We start from the raw sequence: 27383 nt of genomic DNA on the forward strand, positions 1-27383 counted from the left end.
GGCGTAAACCCGGGAGGCGGAGCTTGCAGTGAGCTGAGATCCGGCCACTGCACTCCAGCCTGGGTGGCAGAGCAAGACTCCGTCTCAAAATAAATAAATAAATAAATGAATGAATGAATGAAAAAAACAGGTTGCAGTGAAGAAACCGGTTAAAACCCACCAAAACCAAGATGGCAATGAGAGTGACCTCTGGCCATCCTCACTGCTATGCTCCCACCAGCGCCACGACAGTTTACAAATGCCACGGCAACGTCAGGAAATTACCCTATATGGTCTAAAAAGAGGAGGCATGAATAATCCACCCCTTGTGTAGCATATCATCAAGAAGTAACCTTAAAAATGGACAACCAGCCACCCTCGGAGCTGCTCTGTCTATGGAATGGCCATTCCTTTATTCCTCTACTTTCTTAATAAACTTACTTTCACTTTACAGACTCGCCCTGATTTATTTTTTGCGTGAGATCCAAGAACCCTCACTCGGGGTCTGGGTAGGGACCCCTTTCCTGTAACACTATCATTCTCAAGTTTAGTTTAGTTTAGTTTTGTTTTGTTTTAGAGACAAGATCTCACTCTGTTGTCCAGGCTAGAGTGCAGTGATGTGATCATGGCTCACTGTAGCCTGGAACTCCTGGGCTCAAGAGATCTTCCCACCTCAGCCTCTTAGGAGTGCTGGGATTATAGGCTTAAGCCACTGCATCCAAACTCAGGCCTTTTTTTTTTTCTTTTTAATACAAATTCTTTTTTTTTTCTTTTTGAAGTGGGGTCTTGCTCTGTTGCCCAGGCCGGAGTGCAGTGGCTGGATCATATCTTACTGTAGCCTCCAACTCCTGGGCTCAAGTGATCCTCCCCGCTCAGCCTCTGGAGTAACTAGGACTACAGGCACTGACCACCATGCCTGGCTAATTTTTATATTTTGTTTGGTAGAGATGGGGTTTCACTATGTTAGCCAGGCTGGTCTCTAACTCTTGGGCTCAAGAGATCCCTCCACCTCAGCCTCCCAAAGTGCTCAGATTACAGGTTAAGCCACTGTGCCCTGCCCAAATTGATTCTTTTTTTATTTCACTTTTCCCCTTGTGATACAGCCCCAGGAGATCCTCAAATAAATTCTTAAAACAGTCTTATGACTCTAATGTCAGAAATCTTTTTTTTTTTTTTTTTTTGAGACGGAGTCTTGCTCTGTCGCCGGGGCTGGAGTGCAGTGGCCGGATCTCAGCTCACTGCAAGCTCCGCCTCCCGGGTTCACGCCATTCTCCTGCCTCAGCCTCCCGAGTAGCTGGGACTACAGACCCCCGCCACCTCGCCCGGCTAGTTTTTTGTATTTTTTTTTTTTAGTAGAGACGGGGTTTCACAGTGTTCGCCAGGATGGTCTCGATCTCCTGACCTCGTGATCCGCCCGCATCTACAGGAACAATGGTATGCAATGGTCAGGAACTAGTGCCACCTGACTTTTAGCAACAAGGAAGTGGGCCAAAATGCAGCCTGATTAATGCTTAATTATAACTCTATTTCTGTCCAGAACCCAGCACACAGTTCTTGTCACTCCTGTGGGGATAGTTTCATTCTCATTGTAAATGAATATTCTGGTGCGTTGGTTTGGGATATATAGATTGTTCAAGAAAAGGGATCAAGCCTGGTGCAGTGGCTCACGCCTGTAATCCGAACACTTTGGGAGGCTAAGGTGGGTGGATCACCTGAGGTCAGGAGTTTAAGACCAGCCTGGCCAACATGGCAAAACCCCCATCTCTACTAAAAATACAAAAATTAGTCAGGTGTGATGGTATGCACCTGTAATCCCACCTACTCGGCAGGCTGAGGCAGGAGAATCGCTCGAAACCCGGGAGGCGGAGGTTGCAGTGAGCCAGGATCGTGCCATTTGCACTCCGGCATGGCCAACAAGGGCAAGAATCCGCCTCCAAAAAAAAGAAAGAAAGAAAGAAAAGAAAAGAAAAGCACGCTTGGTGACTGTGCTAGGTTTTTTGAGATAAGTTTTTTTTGTTAAATAAGAGCAATTTTGTTTAACTTGGGGGTTATTTAAAGATTGTTTCAAAATATGGATTTAGGAAGGAAATAGAAACAAGGTGGGAAGAAGACCAGTAAGTAGGAGAGATGTGAAGAAAAGTTATAAGTATGAGGATGTATTTTTGGTAAAGAAAGTTGAAAAGAGTAATTTTTCATTTTGCATAAGAGAGGACTTTGGTCAAAATCAAGAGGAAAGGAAAGTAAATTTCTGTCCTAAAGTAGATTGCTAATATAAAAAAAGAAGTATGGGAGAAAATTGAAGGTTTGAGGAAGTTGTAGAAGGTTTGTGGAAGATTAATCTCATGAAAGGAATTTTGTGTGTGATTAAGCTGGCTGAAATTAGAAGGGGATTATTTATAAGATTTTTGGCCGGGCGTGATGGCTCATGCCTGTAATCCCAGCACTTTGGGAGGCCAAGGCGGGCGGATCACCTGAGCTCAGGAGTTAGAGACCAGCCTGCCCAACATGGCGAAACCCCATCTCTACTAAAAATACAAAAATTAGCCAGGTGCGGTGGTGCGCACCTGTAATCTACCTACTCGGGAGGTTGAGGCAGGAGAATCGCTTGAACCTGGGAGGCAGAGGTTGTAGTGAGCCAAAATTGCACCACTGCACTAGCCTGGGTAACAGAGTGAGACTTGGTCTCAAAAAAAAAAAAAAAAAATTCCATAAATATAAGACTTTCTAAAAACTGAACTTTCTTTTATTTATTTACTTTTTTTGAGACAGTTTTGCTCTGTTGCCCAGGCTGGAGTGAAGTGGCGCGATCTCGGCTCACTGCAACCCCCGCCTCCCCAGTTCAAGTGATTCTCCTGCCTTAGCCTCCTGAGTAGCTGGGATGACAGGTGTGCACAACCACACTCGGCTAATTTTCGTATTTTTAGTAGAGACGGGGTCTCACTGTGTCGGTCAGGCTGGTCTCAAACTCCTGACCTCGTAATCTGCCCGCCTTGGCCTCCCAAAGTGCTGGGATTACACGTGAGCCACTGTGCCCGGCCCAAAATTGAAGTTTTTTTTTTGAGGCAGGGTCTCGCTCTGTCACTCAGGCTGGAGTTCAGTGGCATGATCATAGCTCACTGTAGCCTTAATCTCCTGGGCTCAAGTGATTCTCCCACTTCAGCCTCCCAAGAAGATAGGACTACAGGTGTGCACCACCACACGTGCCTAATTTTTACTTTTAGTAGTGGTGAGGTCTTCCCATGTTGCCTAGGCTAAAAACTGAGCATTAATATCAAAAGTACACTGATGGATACAAGACCACAATTTGGGCCCCTATGTTGGAACCACAGGGTTTTTGTGGACCATTGATCTGCCCTTTACAAGAAAATTGTAAAAGATTTTTCTTTACCTTTTAGGTAACTGGCCTAGGAAACAGAGAATCTCTGTTTCATCAGGAATATTGGCCAGGCACGGTGGTTCATGCCTATAATTCCAGCCCTTTGGGAGGCCAAGACGGGCAGATCACCTGAGGTCAAGAGTTTGAGACCAGCCTGGCCAACATGCTGAAACTCCGTCTCTCCTTAAAATACAAAAATTAGCCGGTGTGGTGGCGAGCACCTGTAATCCCAGCTACTTGGGAGGCTGAGGCAGGAGAATTGCTTGAACCCAGGAGGTAGAGGTTGCAGTGAGCCGAGATCACACCACTGCATTCCAGCATGGGTAGCAGAGAAAGACTCCCCTCATAAAAAAAAAAGTATTTATTGTGCTTTGTGTCTTTGAAATCTTTTCTCACTTTGGTTTTATTTCACAATGACCTGTGATCCTACTTTGATCAAGCGTTTTAAAACTTTGATATTTGACAAACTTTTCAAAAATCACAATTAAGGGAGACACAGTGGCACACGTCTGTACTCCCAACACTTTGGGTGGCTGAGGCAGAAGGATTGCTTGAGCCCAGGAGTTTGAGACCCACCTGGGCAACATAACAAGATCCCATCTCTACAAAAAATAAATAAAATTAGCTGCACATGGTGGCACATACCTGTAGACCCAGCTATTCTTGGGGCTAAGGTGGGACAATTACTTGCTTCAAGAGTTCGAGACTGCAGTGAGCTATGCTGGCATCCATGCACTCCAGCCAGGGTGACAGAGTAAGACCCTATCTCAAAAAAAAAAAAAAAAAAAAATCAAAATTAAGCATTTTTGACCTCAAACTAACTTTAGGATGTTCCAGAGGACCCCTGAACCTCTCAAAGGATCTGCAAAAAAAGAAATATTAAACCAATTGGGCCTGTCTGATATATTAATTTATATGAGGCTGGGCACAGTGTCTAATGCCTGTAATCCCAACACTAGGAGGCCAAGGCAGGAAGATTGCTTGAGCCCAGGAGTTTGAGACCAGCCTGGGCAAAATATCAAGACCCCCGTATCTACAAAAAAATTTTAATTTTTTTTTTTTTTGAGATGGAGTCTGGCTGTTGTGGGCCAGGCTGGCATGCAGTGGTGCCATCTCGGCTCAATGCAAGCTCCATTTTCCTGGTTCAAGTGATTCTCCTGCCTCAGCCTCCTGAGTAGCTGGGATTACAGGCACCCACCACCACACCTGGCTAATTTTTGTACTTTTAGTAGAGACAGGGTTTTGCCATGTTGGCCAGGCTGGTCTTGAAGTCCTGACCTCAGGTGATCCACCCGCCTTGGCCTCCCAAAGTGCTGGGATTACAGGAATGAACCACTGCACCTGGCCAAAAAGTTTTAAAAATTTAAAAATAAAATAAAAAATAAGGCTGGGTGCAGTGGCTCACACCTGTAATCCCAGCACTTTGGGAGGCTGAGGCGGGCGGATCACGAGGTCAGGAGTTTGAGACCATCCTGCTAACATGGTGAAACCCCGTCTCTACTAAATATACAAAAAATTAGCCGAGCGTGGTGGCGGGCGCCTGTAGTCCCAGCTACTTGGGAGGCTGAGGCAGGAGAATGGTGTGAACCCGGGAGATGGAGCTTGCAGTGAGCAGAGATTATACCCCTGCACTCCAGCCTGGGCAACAGAGTGAGACTCTGTCTCAAATAAATAAATAAATAAATTATAAGAGAAGGATTGGCAAAATAAGAAATATTTCACCTTGAGATATATTTATATGGGTATGTTATTAATATATTCAAAAATTGTAAAACATATCTAGAAATCTGATGTGTCTTGGTGTAAATGGTATCAGTCAATTTTGGTTCAGAAATAACATTCTTGTCATTTATGGCATCATTACGATGGACTCAGACCAGGTTTTGGCCATGGCCACTTGAAGTCTTCATGTCCACACTTAATTGCCTTAGTCTAATGTCTTTCTGAAAGCTTCTTGCCGGCAATTATAATCCCAGGGAGTTACGTCTTCAAGGAGCTTCATGGAAAGAATGAAGTCTGACAAGTACGGGTTTCTAATAACTTTGAGTTCACACTATTGAACTAAATTTCCAAAACTTGACCAGGCACAGTGGCTCAAGTCTGTAATCCCAGCACTTTGGGAGGCCAAGGTGGGCGGATCACCTGAGGTCAGGAGTTCGAGACCAGCCTGACCAACATGGAGAAAACCCATCTCTACTAAAAAACACAGACTCACAAAAATTTAGCTAGGCATGGTAGCACATGCCTGTAATCCCATCTACTCGGGAGTCTGAGGCAGGAGAATCACTTGAACCCGGGAGGCCGAGGTTGCGGTGAGCTGAGATTGTGCCATTGCACTCCAGCCTGGGCAACAAGAGCGAAACTCTGTCAAAAAAACAAAAAAAGTCCAAAACTCGAATGAAGAAACTGATGGGTTTGTGAAATTGCTAATACAGAGCAAGAATTACTTACAAGACTGAATGAACTGATAAAAAATAATTACGGATCTTTTTTTTTTTTTTTTGAGACAGAGTCTCATTCTATCGCCCAGGCTGGAGTGCAGTGGTGCGATCTCAACCTCCGCCTGCCAGGTTCAAGCGATTCCCCTGCCTCAGCCTCCCAAGTAGCTGGGATCACAGGCACCCACCACCATGCCCAGTTCATTTTTTTTTTTTTTTTGAGATAGAGTTTCGTTCTTGTTGCCCAGGCTGGAGCGCAATGGTGCGATTTCGGCTCACTGCAACCTCCGCCTCCCAGGTTCAAGCGATTCTCCTTACTCAGTCTCCCTAGTAGCTGGGATTACAGGCATGTGCCACCATGCCCAGCTAGTTTTGTATTTTTAGTAGAGATGGGGTTTCTCCATGTTGGTCAGGCTGGTCTTGAACTCCTGACCTCAGGTGATCTGCCTGCCTAGGCCTCCCAAAGTACTGGGATTACAGGCGTAAGCCACCGCGGCCGGCCTCATTTTTGTATTTTTAGTAGAGATGGGGTTTCACCATGTTGGCCAGGCTGGTCTCGAACTCCTGACCTCAGGTGATCTGCCTGCCTAGGCCTCCCAAAGTACTGGGATTACAGGCATGAGCCACCAAACCAGGCCTGGATCTTTTTTTTTTTTTTTTCACGGCAGGGTCTTGCTGTGTCACCCAGGCTGAAGTGCAGTGGTGTGATCATGGCTTGCAGCAGCCTTGAATTCCTGAGCTCAATCGATCCTCCCACCTCAGCCTCCCAAAGTGCTGTGTTACAGGTGCGAGCCACTAGACCCAGCTGAATTATGGATTTTTTTTTTTTTTTTTTTTTTTTTTTGAGACGGAGTCTCGCTCTGTCACCCAGGCTGGAGTGCAGTGGCCGGATCTCAGCTCACCACAAGCTCCGCCTCCCAGGTTTACGCCATTCTCCTGTCTCAGCCTCCCGAGTAGCTGGGACTACAGGTGCCCGCCACCTCGCCCGGCTAGTTTTTTGTATTTTTTTTTAGTAGAGACGAGGTTTCACCGGGTTAACAAGGATGGTCTCGATCTCCTGACCTAGTGATCCGCCCAACTCGGCCTCCCAAAGTGCTGGGATTACAGGTTTGAGCCACCGTGCCCGGCCTGAATTATGGATTTTTAAGGCTGCTTTATGTCAAACATTGCGGGTTCTTTTAATATTGTTTTCCAGATTTAAGGAATCTTTTTTCTTTTAAGCTTTGTATAATTTATAGTAATTTGGTAAAGTACTTTTGAAAACAAAAATGAAAACATTTGCTTTTCTTCTCTACCTGAACCCTCCAGAATTTAGAAGCAATTTACAATTATTCTTATTTTTACAGCAACATGGTTATTTGCATAGGTTCAGTAAGAATCTGTTCTCTGTCCAGGCACAGTGGCTCACACCTATAATCCCAGAACTTTGGGAGACCGAGGCAGGCAGATCACTTGAGATTAGGAGTTCAAGACCAGCCTAGCCAACATGGCAAAACCCTGTCTCCACTAAAAATACAAAAATTAGCCTGGCGCGGTGGGCATGTGCCTGGAATCCCAGCTACTAGGGAGGCTGAGTCAGGAGAATCACTTGAACCTGGGAGGCGGAGGTTGCTGTAAGCCGAGATTGTACCACTGCACTCCAGCCTGGGTGGCAGAGTGAGATTTTGTCTCAAAATAAAAGGAGGGCCAAGCATGGTGGCTCATGCCTGTAATTCCAGTATTTTGGGAGACCGAAGGGAGTGAATCACAAGGTCAGTTCGAGGTGACTATAGGGAGAAAAATTATGTTTCAATAGGAAAATGATAGTTTACCTGTTATTATAGTAACGTTCATTGTTTATTTATCTACCTGTAGACTGGATTAGATTCTGGATTCTTCTAGTTTTCTCTAATGTCTGGCTACAATCTTTTTTTTTTTTTTTTTTTTTTTTTTTTTTTTTTTGAGACGGAGTCTCGCTCTGTCGCCCGGACTGGAGTGCAGTGGCCAGATCTCAGCTCACTGCAAGCTCCGCCTCCCGGGTTTACGCCATTCTCCCGCCTCAGCCTCCGGAGTAGCTGGGACTACAGGCGCCCGCCACCTCGCCCGGCTAGGTTTTTTGTATCTTTTAGTAGAGACGGGGTTTCACCGTGTGAGCCAGGATGGTCTCGATCTCCTGACCTTGTGATCCGCCCGTCTCGGCCTCCCAAAGTGCTGGGATTACAGGCTTGAGCCACCGCGCCCGGCCTGGCTACAATCTCTAATGAAGAATGAGAACTGGCTGGGCGCGGTGGCTCATGCCTATAATCCCAACAACTTGGTAGGCCGAGGCAGGAGGAGCACTTGAGGTCAGGAGTCCAAGACCAGCCTGGCCAACATGCTGAAACCCCGTCTGTACTAAAAAAAATAAAATAAAATTAGCCAGGCATAGTGGCATGCCCCTGTAATCCCAGCTACTTGGGAGGCTGAGGTGGGAGGATGATTTGAGGCAGAGAAGTCGAGGCTGCAGTGAGTTATGATGGCACCACTGCACTCCAGCCTGGGCAGCAGAGTGAGACCCCATTTCAAAAAATAAACCCACACCCAAAGTGTTGGTTTACAGAGGTTTTCCAGTGCAATAGGAAGTTTCTGGAAACTTTAGGGAAAGAGGAGGATTAAGCAATGGAGTCAAGAGAAGCCTTAGTGGTTTTCCACTACCTTTCATTTCTAGTCTAGTTCCCCTAGGAGGCAGGCAGGCCACGCCCTCTGACATTGCTGCTGGAGGCCGTTGCTCCTGGCGAGGCCCATCTGGAGCTGGCGGGGAGCTGACACTCAGGGTCACATCTTAGTCATGACTCCTCCCCTCCCCTGACACAGCCACTTCCTCTTTCTGCTGAGGACAGAAGTTGAATGAAGGACAAGCTCTCAGAATGTTGCAACCCCGAAGAACTTGAGTACAAGGAAGAGACGGGTGTTTATTGCAGGAACCATTCCCTGGTGTGTCCTGGCTCATAGAACAGCTCCAACAACACGTGCTCGGATGCCAAATGTGCCATGAAGACCAGTCCTCACTTTAATCCCGATGGAAAGAACTTCCCTGTCTGAACAGAGGGTGGTGGTAAGTAAACAGATTGTCAGGGGTAGAAGTGCCCATTCGACCCCAAGCCTGGAGCATTTTGCCGGAGACCTCTTGTGTGAACCATGATTCCACCAAGGGCTCTACTCATTCCCCCAAGCAGTCACGTCATCCCCTTAAACAGATGAAGTCACCTGCTAAGCTAGAAGTGGCAGGAAGAAGCCAGGTGTGGTGTGTGGCTGCTTGGGCAGTTGAGGCAGGAGGAACGCTTGAGCCCAGGAATTGGAGTCCAGCCTGAGCAACATAGCAAGACCCCATTTCAAAAAAAGAAAAGAGTGGCAGTTAGGACTAGGACCTGGGGATATGGCTTCAAGGATGTTTCCAAGCCTCCAGGCCGCATTCTCTGCCTTTCCAGTTGATCATCTCGACAGGGAAAGCCTACGGGCACATACGTGCCCAGATGGGCCAGCATCTCCCTTTTCCAGCCCATGAGGCCTCCCTCTCCAGGCCAAGCCCCACTCTTTACTAGGCATTGAGGCCTTCCATGCCCTCAGGGTACAGATTCTCCCCCCTTTCTCTTCCCTCCCCCCTTTTTGAGACAGTCACACTCCAACACCCGGACTGGAGTGCAGTGGCATGACCTCGGCTCACTGCAACCTCTGCCTCCTGGGTTCAAGTGATTCTCCTGCCTCAGCCTCCCCAGTGGCTGAGACTACAGGCACTCACCACACACCCTGCTAATTTTTATATTTTTAATAGAGACGGGTTTTGCTATGTTGGCCAGGCTGGTCTTGAACTTCTGGCCTCAAGTGATCCACCTGCCTCGGCCTCCTAAAATGCTGAGATTACAGGTGTGAGCCACCACACCCACTTCCCCATGGTTATTTGAGGATTTGCTTCTGGATCACCACCTCCAGGAAGCCCAACTCCCCAACCCCTAGGCAATTTTATTTTTTGAGAGGGTCTTGCTCTGTCACTCTGGCTGGAGTACAGCAGGAGGCAGCAAGGCTGGGACCTGAGCAGTGAGCACAGCTCACTGCACCCTGGAATTCCTGGGCTCAAGTAATCCTCCAGCCTCAGCTTCCCAAGCAGTTGGGACTACAGGCATGTACCACTGTGCTCGGCTAATTTTTGTATTTTGTAGAGATGGGGTCTCACCATGTTGCTCAGGCTGGTCTTTTTTTTTTTTTTTTTTTTTGAGACGGAGTCTCGCTCTGTCGCCCAGGCTGGAGTGCAGTGGCCGGATCTCAGCTCACTGCAAGCTCCGCCTCCCGGGTTTACGCCATTCTCTCGCCTCAGCCTCCCAAGTAGCTGGGACTACAGGCACCCGCCATCTCGCCCGGCTAATTTTTTTGTATTTTTTTTAGTAGAGACGGGGTTTCACCGTGTTAGCCAGGATGGTCTCGATCTCTTGACCTCATGATCCGCCCGTCTCAGCCTCCCAAAGTGCTGGGATTACAGGCTTGAGCCACCGCGCCCGGCCAACTCAGGCTGGTCTTGAACTCCTAGGCTCAAGCCATCCTCCCACTTTGGTCTCCCAAAGTGCTGGCCCAAATTACAGGCCTGAGCCACCATATCTGATCTTTTTTGAAGATATGTTACTCCCAGCCTGTTACTTCCCTACAGACAGATCTCACCACAACCTGCTTGGGCCGCGAGTGGCTCACCCGGAACAATCCCTTTGTGCCGCAAGTCCCTGGCTCAGGGACTTAACCTTAACTACTCAAATCACTGGGGATTTTTTTTTTTTTTTTTTTTTTGAGATGGAGTCTGGTTCTGTTGCTCAGGCTGGAGTGCAGTGGCACAAACTCGGCTCCCTAAAACCTCTGCCTCTCTCAGGTTCAAGCAATCCTCCTGCTTCAGCCTCCCAATTAGCTGGGATTGCAGGCACCTACCACCATTCCAATTTTTTGTGTTTTTAGTAGAGATGAGGTTTCACCATGTTGGCCAGGCTGGTCTTGAACTCCTGACCTCAGGTGATCCACCTTCCTCAGCCTCGCAAAGTGCTGGGATTACAGGTGTGGGCCACCATGCCCACCCTACCCAGGGATTTAAGATGCAAATTTCTGGGTCTGGGATGGGGCTTATAATTGATACAGTTCCAACAAATTCTCAGGTAAGGCCAATGTTCACAGACCACACTTCTCTCAGTAGGTCCAAAGCTACCCAAACCTTGCTCTGAATGCACTATAGATATCTGTCTATACCCGAGTCAACATGCTGGAGCCCCTTGCCCTCAGCCAGACAGCAGGCCAGAGATAAGCGCCATGCCAGTTGCACCTGAGTGTCTTTCAGCTTTCAGTTTATGCCTAATCCTGCTCAGTAGGTGCCACCCCATGTGGCCCACAAGGACTGGCAGGCTCATAGCAAGTAGCCAGCCGGGCTGGGATGCCACAGTGAAAGTGAAATTCCCTGAGTGAGAATGGCTTGAGTTTGGGGCAAGGCTGGAGCCAGCTACTGTGGGAGGCTTCTCATCCCTCACAGGTACCATGAACACCTTCCCCAAAGAAGTGGGCACAAGCTCCCTGGGTACCCCCCTTGGGGCACCATTCCCTTACTAAGTACTCCCAGGGACTATGGCCAAAACCTGGGTGGAGGCCGGGCGCGGTGGCTCAAGCCTGTAATCCCAGCACTTTGGGAGGCCGAGACGGGCGGATCACGAGGTCAAGAGATCGAGACCATCCTGGCTAACACAGTGAAACCCCGTCTCTACTAAAAATACAAAAACTAGCCGGGCGAGGTGGCGGGCACCTGTGGTCCCAGCTACTCGGGAGGCTGAGGCAGGAGAATGGCGTAAACCCGGGAGGCGGAGCTTGCAGTGAGCTGAGATCCGGCCACTGCACTCCAGCCCGGGCGACAGAGCGAGACTCCGCCTCAAAAAAAAAAAAAAAAAAAAAAAAACCTGGGTGGAGGGAAGCAGCCTGTTTAGGGAAAGCGACAAAGGTGGGGGAGGTTGAGAAGCAGCTCCCCTCAGTGACAGTGAGGCCTCACATCTATAATCCCAGGGCTTTTGGAGGCCAAGGGGAGAGGATCACACGAGGCCAGGAGTTCGAGGCCAGCTTGAACCACTTCCTACCAAAAATACAATAAGCTGGGCATAGTGGTTCATGCCTGTAGTCCCAGCAACTCAGGAAGCTCAGGCAGGAGGATTACTGGAGACCAGGAGTTCCAGGTTGCAGTGAGCTATGATTCTACTACTGCACTCCAGCCTGGGCAACAGAGCCAGACCCTTCCCTCTCAAGAGGGGCAAATCAAAACAAACCCAAAATCAAAGCAGTTTCTCAGCCTTCCTGAGGCCTCCTATCCCCAAAGGAAAAGTGCCCACCTCAGAGCCACCTCAGGACCACTGGCTCATGACATGGGGCTGCCTCCTGGAATGGCTGGGGGTGCCAGTCACCCTTGCTACAGCATTGACAAATTCATACCAACATGCCCTGAAAATAGCTTCAAGCCCAACATGACAGCTAAGACTAGGCAGAAGCAGAGCTCCCATCACTGCCCTACTGGGAGGGCCCAATCATGACTGGCCTTCTGGCCTCTAGCGTCTGAACAGAGCTGGCTGCCTGCTTGCCTTGGAGAAGGGGGCCTGGAAGCTCCCCCCCTCCCCTCTCCCATATCTAGAGTCAAATCCATGGGGGCCAGAGATACGAGATTCTTTGCTAACCTAGAAGTAAGGTGGGTCCAGCCAGACTGACCTTCATCTAAGTTTCCATATTGGTTCCCACAGAGGTGATAGATCATAGTTGTCCCCAAGGATATGAACCCTGCCCTGTTTACACTAGCGGCACAGCAGTGCTTGCTGGACTGTGCTATGTGAGTGCACGGGGCTGGTGGTATAGTCTTCCCCACCCGACACAGTCAGTACTAATTCTGATCTTCTATCACACAACCAGATATTGCTTTCTTTTATTGGGAAACAGATACAGGTTGGGAGGCAGTGCGACACCTCCTGGTGAGAACCAGGATAACAGCGGTCAGAGTCAGAGATGCCACCACGGCCAGGCCTATGCCCAGCAGCAGCACAGAGGTGTCAGCCGGCAAGGCCCACTGCTCTACTTCATAGTCAGCACTCCTGTCCAGGAAGATCAGTGGCCCCACGGTGATATCTGCTTCTTCTGTCACTGTAGAAGGAGAACAAACACCCGGAGGTCATCTTAGTCCCTAACCAGGAATCAGGTTGGAGGTTTATTCTGCCTCAGTGGGCTGAACTAATATGTTGTCTTTTTTGTGTGGGTTAACAAAGTTTATAGACAAAAAAAAGACAGCTTTCTCGGCTAGGTGTGATGGCTCATGCCTGTAATCCCAGCACTTTGGGAGGCTGAGGCAGGCAGATCACCTGAGGTCAGGTGTTTGAGACCAGCCTGGCCAACATGGCAAGACCCCCATATCTCTACTAAAAATAAAGTTAGCTGGGCATGGTGGCACATGCCTGTAGTCTCAGCTACTTGGGAGGCTGAGGCAGACTAGCTTGAACCTGGGAGGCAGAGGTTTTAGTGAGCGGAGATCATGCCACAGTACTCCAGCCTGGGCAATAGAGCGAGACTGCATCATGAGGGGCAGGGCAGGAGGAAGGAAAGTTTTCTCATACAGAGAAAGTAGGTCACCCAAGAGGGATTTCCCTAGTATATCGGGTCTTTTTAGTAGAGACAGGGTCTTGCTATGTTGCCCAGGCTGGTCGAGAACTCCTGGGCTCAAGTGATTTCCGTGGCCTCAGCCTCCCCAAGTGCTAGGATTATAAGCATGACCCAGCATTCCGGCCAGATTATTTTTTGAGACAGAGTTTTGTTCTTGTTGCCCAGGCTGGAGTGCAATGACACAATCTCAGCTCACCACAACCTCCGCCTCCCGGGTTCAAGCAATTCTCCTGCTTCAACCTCCCAAGTAGCTGGGATTACAGGCATGTACCACCACGCTCAGCTAATTTTGTATTTTTAGTAGAGATGGGATTTTTCCATGTTAGTCAGGCTGGTCTCGAACTCCTGACCTCAGGTGACCTGTCCGCCTTGGCCCCTCAGTGCTGGAATTATAGGTGTGAACCACTGTGCCCAGCCAGATTATCTTAACAGCTGCTATATTTCCCCTAGATGCATAATGATGTCTCAGTAGAAGCCTAGGATGACAGCAGAGCTACCCTGGCTGCTAGAGGTGGAGGACTAAGAGTCCTTCCTGCTTAGCCCCAGGATTTGTGTTAGGGAAAGGTAGCTGCAGGCCTAGGAGCAAACAGCTTTAATTGAGGACAAGGGAAAAGACCATCACCCTGAAATGACAGCAGATACCCTCAACTGAGTAGGGGACGATGAACAGCCTCTTGGCCGTCCTGTGACATACCATGCCTGCGGTTACGAGAAGCAGACCTGGACCACTGGCTCACAACATGGGGCTGCCTCCTGGAATGGCTTGGAGTGCCACAGTCACCCTTGCTACAGCATTGACAGATGTCAGCTGGGCCTTCCACTGGGAACCAGCTGAGATGAAAGACAAGCAGCTTAGATTTTTTGTTGCCTGCAGGAAGCAGTTTGCTGATAATACATTGGGAGAAACAGACAAGGCGTCGCCGATTCAGTTTCTACCCCAGTCATGGAGCACCTGACCTCCTCACCTGTTGGAAGACTTGCTGAAGGAACAGGCTTTGTTGAGTTCATCTGGTTCCTGCTCAGCTGGGATGGCCTTCAGGTGGCAGGTGATGTATATCTGCAACAGGAATAACAGCTATTTCCAGGCTGAGTTCCAAGCTGTGCCTGGGAGTTTAACATGCCAGTTCTCATATAACCCTTAACCCTTGAAAGAGGGAGAAGGGGCCGGGCACAATGGCACATACCTATAATCCCACCACTTTGGGAGGCCGAGGTGTGTGGATCACCTGAGGTCAGGAGTTCAAGACCAACCTGGCCAACATGGTGAAACTCCATCTCTACTAAAAATACAAAAGTTAGCCGGGCGTGGTGGTGGGTACCTGTAGTCCCAGCTACTTGGGAGGCTGAGGCAGGAGAATCTCTGGAACCTGGGAGGCAGAAGTTGCAGTGAGCCGAGATCGTGCCACTGCACTCCAGCCTGGCTGACAGAGTGAGACTCTGTCTCATAAAATAAAAAGGGGAAAGGAAGAGCCTCATCTCTAAGATGGCCTAAAGGTTCACTTACCCAATGTTAGAGCAAGTAGCAACTAATTTTAGACTGAAATCCACCATCATTCCCCGAATCTTTTCCAAACTTAATCATTGAGCATGCTTGACCCCGGACTTGTGAGACAGGGTCTGTTACCCAGGCAGGAGTACAGTAGCACGATCATGACTCACGATAGCCTTGACCTCCTGGGCTCAAGGATCCCCTCCCACCTCAGCCTCATGAGCAGTTGAAATTATGAGGACATGCCACCACACCTGGCTAATTTTGGATTTTTTGCAGAGATGAGGTTTTGCCATGTTGCCCAAGATGGCCTCAAACTCCTGGGCTCAAGTGATCTGCCCGCCTCAGCCTCCCAAAGTACTGGGATTACAGGTATGAGCTACTAGTGCCTGGCCAATCCTTAGCTTAACTCAGCATTGCTAAACCCCTGCACCCACCCCCAGGTGACTGAGGTGGGTGGTGGACACCTTACTAGCAAACAGCTTAGCTGGGCTCCCGACACTGCCACCTGCCACTTGACTAGTTGACAAGCTACTTTTCTTCAGGGATGTAGTCACTGTATTGCCAGCTACGGCAAGGCCAAGTTGTTTGTGACCCGAGGTCCTTGGGCACACAGAAGCCTTTCAGACCTGCTCCTATGGAGTTTCCATTTCAGACCTAACAGGTTTTGAGACAGAGTCTCACTCTGTCACCCAGGCTGGAGTACAATGGTGCAATCTCAGCTCACTGCAACCTCCACCTCCCAGGTTCAAGGGATCCTCCTGCCTCAGCCTCCTGGGTAGCTGAGACTGTACACACCACCATGCCTGGCTAATTTTTTTTTTTTTTTTTTTTTTGCATTTTCTTGAACTCCTGACTTCATGGTCCACTCCCCTCAGCATCCGAAAGTGCTGGGATTACAGGCGTGAGCCACTGCACCTGGCCAGACTTAAGAGTTTGATGGAGGCCGGGCGCGGTGGCTCAAGCCTGTAATCCCAGCACTTTGGGAGGCCAAGACAGGCGGATCACGAGGTCAGGAGATCGAGACCATCCTGGCTAACCCAGTGAAACACAGTCTCTACTAAAAATACAAAAAAAACTAGCCGGGTGAGGTGGCGGCGCCTGTAGTCCCAGCTACTAGGGAGGCTGAGGCAGGAGAATGGCGTAAACCCGGGAGGTGGAGCTTGCAGTGAGCCAAGATCTGGCCACTGCACTCCAGCCTGGGCAACACAGCAAGACTCCGTCTCAAAAAAAAAAAAAAAAAAGTTTGATGGCTCACTCCTTGGGCAAGCTTCCCCGGGCTTTTCTTCCTCGCATACGCCTCTGCTATTAGTCAAGCCTAGGTCAGCCTCCTTTCACCTGTAAGGGATATGATGACCAGAAGACTCACCAGGCTGACACCCTGACAGTCCTAGCCTCTGGGAAATGTTTACCCACATTTTTAGACAAGTACCAGGGAATGAACCCAATCTGAGCTCCTGCTGGGAGCTGAACGACCCCCTACCCAGGGAATAGTCAAGTGCCTGTAAGCCACCCCCACTTTTTTTTTTTTTTTTTTTTCCTGAGATGGAGTCTCACTCCATCTAGCCCAGGCTAGAGTACAGTGGTGCAATCTCAGCTCACTGCAGCCTCTACTGCCTGGGTTCAAGCGATTCTCTTGCCTCAGCCTCCCAAGTAGATGGGATTACAGGCACCCACCACCAGGCCAGGCTAGTTTTTGTATTTGAAGAGATGGGGTTTCACCATATTAGACAGGCTGGTCTTGAACTCCTGGCCTCAAGTGATCCACCTGCCCCGGCCTCACAAAGTACTGGGATTAGAGGCATGAGCCACCGTACTCGGCCAAGCCTGCTCATCTTCAGCTGACATTCCATCCTGCCACTGGGGCTAGGGGCCATTTTGACAGAGATAGGACTCAGTCTAGCCTTGGCCCGTCCCCAGGTCAGTTTCCTTCATATTCCAGGCAGGGCTGAAATTCCTCCTCGCTCAATCTCAGGCAGAGCATGGCAATTCTGCCACCTTCTAGCAGAAGTCCCAGAGCCACAAGCCTCAGTCACCACCTAGTGGCCAAGCGTACCAGCAGGGAAACTTGAAACCATGTAAATTCAGACTTTTAGAAACAAGCCAGTTTAGCAGTTCTCCGGCTGCCCATCTTAGCCACCCGCCCGGCAAGTAAGAAGCTCCGAAGGCCCTGTAGTCTATTCCAGAAAGGAAATGTACTTTCATCCTTAGCACCAGAAAAACATACTAGGAAGAAGCTAACTGGAGCCTAAGATCCCAGGGTAGTACCCCTATAGCGGCCTTTTAGAAGCAGGGTCTAGGCTGGGCGTGGTGGCTCACACCTATAATCCCAGCACTTTGGGAGGCCGAGGTGGGTGGATCACCTGAGGTCAGGAGTTTGAGACCAGCCTGGCCAACATGGTGAAACCCTATCTCTACTAAAAAAAAAAAAAAAAATACAAAAATTAGCCAGGCATGGTGGCGGGTGCCTATAATTCCAGCTACTTGGGAGGCTGGGGCAGGAGAATTGCTTGAACACAGGAGATGGGAAGTTGCAGTGAGCTGAAATCGCGCCATTGCACTCTAGCCTGGGCAGCAAGAGTGAAATTCTACCTCAAAAAAAAAAGTTGGGTGTGGTGCCTCATGCCTGTAATCCCAGCACTTGGGACAGCTGAGGCAGGTGGGTCACCTGAGGTCAGGAGTTTAAGACCAGCCTGACCAACATGGCGAAACCCCATCTCTACAAAAATTAGACGTGGTGGTAGGCGCCTGTAATTCCAACAACTAGGGAGGCTGAGCCTATAATCTCAGCTACTTGGGAGGCTAAGGCAGGAGAATCGCTTGAGCCTGGGAGGCGGAGGTTGCGGTGAGCCAAGATTGTGCCACTGTACTCCAGCCTGGGTGACAGAGTGAGACCCTCCAAAAAAAAAAAAAAAAAAGCTGGGTGCAGTGGCTCACGCCTGTAATCCCAGCACTTCAGGAGGCTGAGGCAGGTAGATAGTGAGGTCAGGAGTTTGAGACCAGCCTGGCCAAGATAGTGAAACCCCATCTCTACTAAAAAATACAAGGATTCGCCGCACATGGTGGCAGGCACCTATAATCCCAGCTACTTGTGAGGCTAAGGCAGGAGAATTGCTTGAACCTAGGAGGCGGAGGTTGCAGTGAGCTGAGACTGTGCCATTGCATTCCAGCCTGGACTGTAGAGCGAGACTCCAACTAAAAAATAAATAAAAGCTACTTGAAGCTGGGCACGGTGGCTCACACCTGTAATTCCAGCACTTTGGGAGACCAAGACAGGCAAATCACCTGAGTTCGGGAGTTTGGGATCAGCCTGGACAACATGGTGAAATCTTGTCTCTATTAAAAATACAAAAATATTAGCTGGGCACGGTGGTGGGTACCTATACTCCCAGCTACTTGGGAAACTGAGGCAGGAGAATCACTTGAACCCAGGAGGCAGTGAGCTGAGATGGCACCACTATACTCAAGCCTGGGCATGACAGAACAAGACTCCATCTCAAAAAAATAAATAAAAGCTACCTGAGGACTGGGTACAGTGGCTTATGCCTGTAATCCCAGCACTTTGGGAAGCTGAGGCAGGAGGACTGTTTGAGGCCAGGAACTCAAGACCAGCCTTGTCAATAGAGCTAGACCCCATCTCCACAAGATAACTTAGTTGGACATGGTAGCATGTGGCTGTAGCTTGTCCTAGCTACTCAGGAGGCTAAGGTGGGAGGATGGCTTGAGCCCAGGAGGTCGAGGTTGCCCTGCACTGCAGACTAGGCATAGGAAGCCTCTTTCTCCAGAGGGCAAAAGACCCATGATTTGATTTTTACTTCTAACCACCTCCCAGTACTTCCTGGCTAGATGTCGGTCACTGAACCTGTACTTCGTACCGCATCCCTCCCCGCCTCAGCCATCAGAGGCAGTTCCCATCTTTATTCCTTCCTTCTCCTTCCCTCTTAGTGTCAATTGGAACTTTCTAGTTTAGGTTCTCAAGGAGAGGCCCCAGACCGGCAGAACCAACACTTAAGAATGCAGATTCTATTTATGTATTTATTTAGAGATGGAGTCTCGCTCTGTCGCCCAGGCTGGTGTGCAGTGGCACAATCTCAGCTCACTGCAAGCTCCGCCTCCCAGGTTCACACCATTCTCCTGCCTCAGCCTCCCGAGTAGCTGGGACTACAGGGACCCACCACCATGCCCAGCTAATTTTTTGTATTTTTTTTTTTAGCAGAGACGGGGTTTCACCGTGTTAGCCAGGATGGTCTCGATCTCCTGACCTTGTGATCCACCTGTCTCAGCCTCCAAAAGTGCTGGGATTACAGGCGTGAACAACCGTGCCTGGCCAAGAATGCAGATTCTAGGCCTCACTCAACCACCTGAAACAAACCCTGGGTTGGGGCCCAGTCTCAGTTTCAACAAGCTCTCCAGGTGAGGATGATACCTTCAGAATCGGCCTAGCCTAGATCAAATTCAAGAGGCCACCCTGCCTAGTAAGTTCACACTGACCTTTGAATCTGGAGAAAGCCTCCAGGAAGGTTAACACCTGCTTTTTTTTGCGGGGGCGGGGGGAGACAGTCTCACTGTTACTCAGGCTGGAGGTTCAGTGGCACGATCTCTGGTCACTGCAACCTCCGCCTCCCAGGTTCAAGCTATTCTCCTGCCTCAGCCTCCCAGGTAGCTAGGATTACAGGTACCCACCACCACGCTCAGCTCATTTTTTTGTATTTTTAGTAGAGTCGGGGTTTCACTGTGTTGGCCAGGCTGGTCTTGAACTCCTGACCTCAAGTGATCCGCCCCCTCTCAGCCTCCTAAAGTATTGGGATTACAGGCATGAGCCACCATGCCTGGCCTCTACCTCTTAAGGCTTCATATTGTTCACTCTTATGCTCGAAGGCCTCACTAAAGCTCATGGCTTTACTTGTAAGTTTGAGTTACTGGACAGAACTCTAAGTCATTTGCTTAAGGGTAGAGCTGGTGAGCAACCTCACTCAAGCAGGATATGAAGGTTGCAAGTCCAGCCTTCTTCCAGGCTGTTAAAGCTCTTACCATGTTTCTGGAGTCATTAGCAAAGTGGAAGACATCCACTGTGAACTGGAGTGTATCTGGCCCAGGTCGAGGAACTTTGAACGCAGAAGAGGCATCAGTGAGACCGTCGACAAGACAGCTTGGAAGAGAACAGAATGGTGTTAAAGCCAGACAGGTGGGCCAGGCACGGTGGCTCTCGCCCATAATCCCAGCACTTTGGGAGGCCAAGGTGGGCAGTTCACTTGAGGTCAGGAGTTCAAGACCAGCCTGGCCAACATGGTGAAACCCTGTCTCTACTAAAAATACCAAGATTAGCCGGGTGTGGTGATGGGCACCTGTAATTCCCAGCTACTGGGGAGGCTGAGACAGGAGAATCACTTAAACCCAGGAGGCAGAAGTTGCAGTGGACAGAGATCAAGCCTCTGTATTCCAGCCTGGGCTACAGAGTAAGACTGTCTCAAAAAGACAAACAGGTGGCTCTAGGGTCATCTTGCTAGGAAGGTTCTCTAGGCAGGGAGTCCCGTGCTCACCCATGGAAGTCCACGATGATATGATAAGGGGAGGCATTCTGGTCTGGTGTTGGTGTGGCCACGCAGTGGTCCACAAACAACCGCAGTGGCACGTGGCTGCCAGTGTGGATTTCTGCCTGGAGGTGGGCTGCATTTCCCAGGTGGAAGGTGGGGGACCTCTTCTCAGCGTTCCAGTTCTCTGAAAGACACAGCCAGCTGGGCATGGTTGGCTCACACCTGTAATCCCAGCACCTTGGGAGGCTGAGGGAGGTGAATCACTTGAGGTCAGGAGTTCGAGACCATCCTGGCCAAAGTGGCAAAACCCCATCTCTACTAAAAATACGAAAGTTAGCTGGGTGTGGCATCACAAGCTTGTAATCCCAGCTACTCAGGAGGCTGAGGCAGGAGAATCTTTGAACCCCAGGAAGTAGAGACTGCAGTGAGCTAAGATAGCACCATTGCACTCTAGCCTGGAGGTCAGAGCAAGACTCCATCTCAAAAACAACAAACAAAAAAAAACAGACACAGCCAAGGGCAGGGGTTTGAGATGGCCCAGGGCTTTCCACAGCTGTCCCACCCAGCCTTCTCTTACCCTCCATCAGACGCAGAGAGAAAGTCAGCTTTTCCTCCGAGAATACCGTGGTCCTGAAGGGCAACCAGGTGGGCAGGATGGCCTGGCTGCTCACATTGCCCTGCCTGAGAGAAGAACAGCAGCTGTGCACACCTGCCTCAGGTCACACTCACCTGGGTCCCCACTGATGGGGAATATCTCACTGCTACCCCACTACCTGCTACCCCACTACCTGCTACCCCACTACCTGCTACCCCACTACCTGCTACCCCACTACAGGATCATCAGCTATGGCCCAGCCAGGTAGCTGGCGCAAGATGGCTAAACAGACACCTTGAGCCCGAGGCTGCCCCCGGACCCTCCTGAACTTCTGCACCTGTGAGTGGCCCAGCCATCCTAACTGATGCTATGATGCTATGTGGGCTGCTGAAGACAGATACAGCTGAACCTAGGAGTTTGGTTTCTAGACTGAGATCTGCTCCCCCTTGAGCCCTGGATCTGAGTGCAGTAGCTCGTGCCTGCAATCCCAGTACTCTGGGAGATGGAGACGGGAGGATTGCTTGAGGCTAGGAGTTTGAGAACAGCCTGGACAATATAGCGAGACTGTCTCTATAAAAAAAGAAAAGATAGCTGGACATAGTAGTATTTACCTGTAGTCCCAGCTACTCCGGAGGCTGAGATGGGAGGATTGCATGAGCCCAGGAGGCCAAGGCTGTAGTGAACTATGATGGCACCCACTGCACTCCAGCCTGGGTGGCAGATTAAGACTTTTTTTTTTTTTAAAAAAACCAAAAAGCCACCACACATACTTTAGCCCTAGAGGTTCAGGTTTGCGGTCTGATAGCAGGCCCTGCACAGTACTCCACAGGATGCTTGAGAGGGGAATCAGTTAAGGCCATCCTTTAGAGATCAAAGATAGGCCCTTAGGGTCTTGAGATGCTACTGAGAGCCTGAACCCACACCAGTGACTGGGAAGTCCATGGAAGCAGGTCTGGGTATCTGCAGATACCTACCCTGCTGACCCCACAGGATCTGCTGGAAGCAGCTATTCCAAGCGATGGATGCATCTATTGATAACCAGACTCAGGTATCTGGAGCCAGGTTAAAGCATCCCAGCCTAACAACTAGCCTCTCTAGTACTGCCTGCAGCCAATGGATCAGGTGAGCCGCCATCCTCAGAGGCCACGCCCAGACAAAGCTACTCTGAAGTCAGAGACTTCCATTGCCATAGGAGGGCTTCAGTCCCTCCCGCAGGCTGGGCGGCCTGCCCTTGATTCTTCCATCTCCACTACCCACATAGACACCAAGCTCCTCCAGTTGCTCTTACCTCCTCTGAGTCAGCCTCTACAGCCCCTGCAACCGTGGGTCAGGCCTCATCGAATTCGGTTTTCCAGCCTCCCAGCTGGTTCTCACTGGTTCCCACTGGTTCCCACTTGTCTTCTGCACCAGCCACCAGGTGACCCGGGGGGAGATTCAGTCCTCACCCATTCCAGGAGAGGCACCTGCGTGGAGGCTGGTGAGCCCATCTATCTGGCTCCCTCATTTCCCTAGTCCCTGGGCTCCAGCCCCTAGGCTGCATGTCACCTACTAAGGGCACACTGCCCTCCCGTGGGGTATGTGGCCACATGGCTCTGTCCAGGCTATCTCAGCCTCAAGGTCCCACTCCAAGATCCTGTTCTAGGATAACCCCTACCATGACCCCTCCCAGGGGCATGGCTCATCCCTCATATCCTGACTGACATCAGCTCCCTACCCACTTCACACTAGCCTTTTCTTTTTGAGATGGAGTCTTGCTCTGTTGCCCAGGCTGGAGTACAATGGTGCCATCTCAGCTCACTGCAACCTCCGCCTCCTGGGTTCAAATGATTCTCTTGCCTTAGCCTCCTGAGTAGCTGGGATTACAGGCACGCACTACCACACTCAGCCAATTTTTTTGTATTTTTAGTAGAGATGGGTTTCACCATGTTGGCCAGGCTGGTCTCGAACTCCCGACCTCATGAACTGCTCACCTTGGCCTCCCAAAGGGCTGGTATTACAGGCCTGAGCCACCGCACCCAGCGGCATCATCTTATACCCACTCCCAGACTGGTTCAATGGCAGGGACAAAGTACCCTGCACCCCATGCTGAGACCAGCACAGGACCCAGCATTGTCCTTGGGAGCCACAGTTTCTCTTCCCACTTCAGAGCCTGAGTTCACAAGCACGTGCTTGATGCCAGGGCCCCGAGGACCACAGAAGAGTAGGCCACCACTGCCCAGGTCAGATTCTAGAACCCAGCCTAGCACTATTATTTTTTTGAGATGGAATATCGCTTTGTTGCCCAGGATGGAGCACAGTGGTGCAATCTCAGCTCACTGCAGCCTCTGCCTCCTGGGGTCAAGCAATTCTCCTGCCTCAGCCTCCAGAGTAGCTGGGATTACAGGCACCCGGCTAATTTATGTGTTTTTAGTAGAGATGGGGTTTCACCATGTTGGCCAGATTGGTCTTGAACTCCTGACCTCAAGTGATCCACCTGTGTCAGCCTCCCAAAGTGCTGGGATTACAGGCGTGAGCCACTGCACCTGGCCCCAGCCTAGCACTATTGGAAGGCCATTTCTGAACCCTAAGGAGGGCACAGGCTGGCATAGTACCACCCCCAGGGCTGGGCAGCTCTGCAGCTTCCGCTAAGCTGCAGTCAGGCTCCTGATGCTCTTCTGGACTCAAACTAGACTCAGCAAGACCCCCAATCCCGCCCAGGGTAGTAACCACAGCTGCAAATGCTTCCATAGATAATTCTAATAGCCATGCTGCAAGCTGCCACCAATAGCCAGCCCACTTGCCTGCAGCCACACCCAAGGTGCTTTTGCACTAGGAGCCATGAGTCAGTCCCACACTGACCTGGGGTAGTGGCACTCGATGGGAATCTCTGCGCGGTTAGTCCTCACGATGGACAGGTTTCCCACAGGGCGGGGGTTGTGGAGCAGGAAGGTGCTGTACACCAGGGCATCGTCAGTCACCTGGAGGAAAGGTGAGAGGTTAATGCTACCGGCATCACCTGCCTGGGTGTAACCAAGTCATACATGAGTATGCAGGGAGGGCAGCCCACAGGGGAACAGAGAGACCACAGGGTCAAGGCCAGGTGCGGTGACTCACACCTGTAACCCCAGCACTTTGGGAGGCCAAGGATTGCTTGAGGCCAGGAGTTTGAAACTGGCCTGGGCAACATAGCAAGACCCCATCTCCAAAAAAGAACACAGGCTCTGCCACTGGTTAGTAAAGAGGCAGGACAGGTACTGTCTTTGTACCTCAGAATCTACTTGACACCACCTCAGGCACCCTGGATCAACCACATGGCAGATACCATGCAGCACCCAAGCAACAGAGGCATCAGGATACGTGTTTCCCTTCTGACACTCCCCCTCCACACCCTCCAATACATAGTTTCCTCTTTCAGGAGAGACCCAGGGCTAAGATAGCCCCCAGGAAGGAGCCAGGAGGTACCCAGCTGTTAACACTTACCAGCTTCTGGCTGGGTGCTGTGTGGCTCACACCTGTAATCCCAGCACTTTGGGAGGCTGAGGTGGGACGATCACCTGAAGTCAGGAGTTTAAGACCAGCCTGACCAACATGGTGAAACCCCATCTCTACTAAAAATACAAAATTAACTGGGCATGGTGGCACATGCCTGTGATCCAAGCTACTCGGGAGGCTGAGGCAGAAGAATCGCTTGAACCCGGGAGGCAGAGGTTGCAGTGAGCTGAGATTGTGCCACCACACCCCAGCCTGGGCAACAAGAGCAAAATTGTCTCAAAACAAAAACAAACACATCAGCTTCTAACCTATTCAAGCCCATTTCACATAAGGTGGGGGAGACTGGTTCAGAGGTTGCCCGAGGCAGGAAGAGCACAGGTGAGTGCTACTGGGGAAATTTGCATCGTCCAATAGGGCTGCAGAAGGCAGGGCCTGCCTGGGAGATAGTTTTACAGCAAACACCTATGTTTGAAGATGTTGCTAGAATATTAGAAAAATGTGACACCAGGCCCTACCCCAGTAGAATGAAGGTATGAGATTCTCTTCGAGAATCAGTATTTTTACAACCTTTCCAGGTGATTGGCATAGAGCCAGCATTGGAAACCCCTCTTTTAGTTACTTCCTAACCACCTTTTTTTGAGATGGAATATTGCTCTGTCAGCTAGGCTAGAGTGCAGTGGCATGAACTCAGCTCACTGCAACCTCCGCCTCCCAGGTTCAAGCAATTCTCCTGCTTCAACCTCCGAGTAGCTGGAATTACAGGCATGTGCCACCATGCCCAGTCAAAAAAAAAAAAAAAAAAAATACAGGGTTTCACCATGTTAACCAGGCTGGTCTCGAACTCCTGGTCTCAGCCTGGTCTCAGGTGACCTACCTGCCTCAGCCTCCCAAAGTGCTGGGATTACAGGTGTGAGCCACCGTGACCAACCCCTAGCCACCTATTCTAAGCTCACTATCCCCACCTCTCATCTCAGGGAGCTTGTTTAAAAACTACTTGAGGGCTGGGTGCAATGGCTCACGCCTGTAATCCCAGCACTTTGGGAGGGATGAGGATTGCTTGAGGCCAGGAAGTCAAGACCAGCCTAGGCAATAGAGCTAGACCCCATCTCTACAAAAAGATAACTTGGCTGGGCACGGTTGCATATGCCTGTAGTCCGTCCCAGCTATTCAGGAGGCTGAGGCGGGAGGATGGCTTGAGCCTAGGAGGTCAAGGTTGCCCAAGAGCCCAGGCGGCTGCCTGGCCCTGACCCAACTAACTCGATCTTCAGGGAAGTCCTAGACCTTATTAGCAAATGCCCCAGCACAGACAGAATCAGCATAGTTCATGGAGCCCCTTATTCACAAGTTATTACCATTTCAGGGCAGGAGGGCGTTCAATTAAGCACTGGGCCCCACAGAACTGCACAGGCTGTATACCTGGGAAGCTGGTCTTGGCTGTAATTTTTTTTTTGAGATGGAGTCTCGCTCTGTTGCCCAGGCTGGAGTGCAGTGGCACAATCTTAGCTCACTGTAACCTCCACCTCCCGGGTTCAAGCAATTTTCTGCCTCAGCCTCCTGAGTAGCTGGGATTACAGGTGCCCGCCCCTAACTTTTTAGTATTTTTAGTAGAGATGGGGGTGTCACCATCTTGGCCAGGCTGGTCTTGAACTCCTGACCTCATGATCCGCCCACCTTGGCCTCCCAAAATGCTGGGATTACAGGTGTCAGCCGCAGGTGATTCTTACCAGGCAGAACTGGGGAACACACCAGAGGAAGGAGTTTGCAGGCTTTGCTCCTCATTGCAGTCACCTGAGATCCTTAATACCCACAGCTGGTCCCACACCCTTTCTATTTTAGCAGCCTGGACATCAGGGTTTTTAGAAACTCCACAGGTGGGTTTTTTTGTTTGTTTTGTTTTTAAATAAAAGAGGGTCTTGCCCTGCCTCCCAGGCTAGGATGCAGTGGCACAGTCATAGCTCACTGCAACCTCCAAATCATGGGCTTAAGCAATCCTCCCACTTCAGCCACCCAAGTAGCTGTGACTACAGACAGGCACCACCACACCCTGTTATTTAGGTTTTGTGTGTGTGGTTTTTTTTTTTTTTTTTTTGGTAGAGAAGGGGGTCTCATTATGTTGCCCAGAGTGGCTTTAAACCCCTGGGCTCAAGTGATCCTCCCATCTCAGTCTCCCGAGGTGCTAGGATTATAGGCACCATTGCACCCCAGCCTGGGCAATAAGAGCAAAAATGTCTCAAAAAAAAACAGCCAGGCACAGTGGCTCATGTCTGTAATCCCAGCACTTTGGGAGGCTGAGGCGGGAGGATCACGAGGTCAGGAGTTCGAGACCAACCTGGCTAACATGGTGAAACTCCATCTCTACTAAAAATACAAAAAATTAGCCGGGCGTGGTGGTGGGCGCCTGTAGTCCCAGCTACTCGGGAGGCTGAGGCAGGAGAATGGCGTGAACCTGGGAGGTGGAGCTTGCAGTGAGCCGAGATTGCGCCACTGCACTCCAGCCTGGGCGACAGAGCGAGACTCCGTCTTAAACAAACAACACAAAACAAAAAAATACCACTTATCAGCTTCTAACCTATTCAAGCCCATTTCACAGAAGGTAGGGGAGCCAGGCACAGGGCTCCCCAAGTAAATCTAAGACATGTTTGTGAGCCTCTAAACTAGAATAATTCCTCAACTCCTGAAGCTCTCTCTGGCCTCCCTCCCCAGGAAAACAAGGGCCCTGAGTCCTCAAAGAGAGCCCAGGAGACCACACTTAAGACCAGAGCTCTGGCCGGAGGGCTGGACTTGCCCCCACCCCAGGCAAACTATTGGCAAGGAGGAGCCAGGTTCCCGAGTCGGG

The 27383-nt window shown here is 50.3% G+C and overlaps 1 protein-coding gene across 2 annotated transcripts in view; it reads right to left on the reverse strand.

Moving 5' to 3' along the window:
* Positions 1 to 12700: 12700 nt before the first annotated feature.
* The window catches only part of ZP3 (zona pellucida glycoprotein 3), a 43948-nt gene continuing 29265 nt past the window's right edge, over positions 12701 to 27383 (reverse strand). Inside the window, exons 3-9 of one of the 2 annotated variants that reach the window (XM_033192621.1) lie at positions 23915 to 24033; positions 21059 to 21162; positions 20488 to 20665; positions 19979 to 20096; positions 14424 to 14515; positions 14153 to 14289; positions 12701 to 12945 (exon numbers count right to left, since the gene is read on the reverse strand). In XM_033192621.1, coding sequence (XP_033048512.1) covers positions 12731 to 12945; positions 14153 to 14289; positions 14424 to 14515; positions 19979 to 20096; positions 20488 to 20665; positions 21059 to 21065 — 747 coding nt within the window. In that variant the 5' untranslated portion in view covers positions 21066 to 21162; positions 23915 to 24033 and the 3' untranslated portion in view covers positions 12701 to 12730. The remainder of the gene's footprint in view (positions 12946 to 14152; positions 14290 to 14423; positions 14516 to 19978; positions 20097 to 20487; positions 20666 to 21058; positions 21163 to 23914; positions 24034 to 27383) is intronic. The other variant, XM_033192620.1, reaches the window with a different exon arrangement.

This window comes from Trachypithecus francoisi, unplaced genomic scaffold (genome assembly GCF_009764315.1).
Source record: "Trachypithecus francoisi isolate TF-2019V2 unplaced genomic scaffold, Tfra_2.0 Lachesis_group4, whole genome shotgun sequence".
NCBI classification, from domain to species: domain Eukaryota; kingdom Metazoa; phylum Chordata; class Mammalia; order Primates; family Cercopithecidae; genus Trachypithecus; species Trachypithecus francoisi.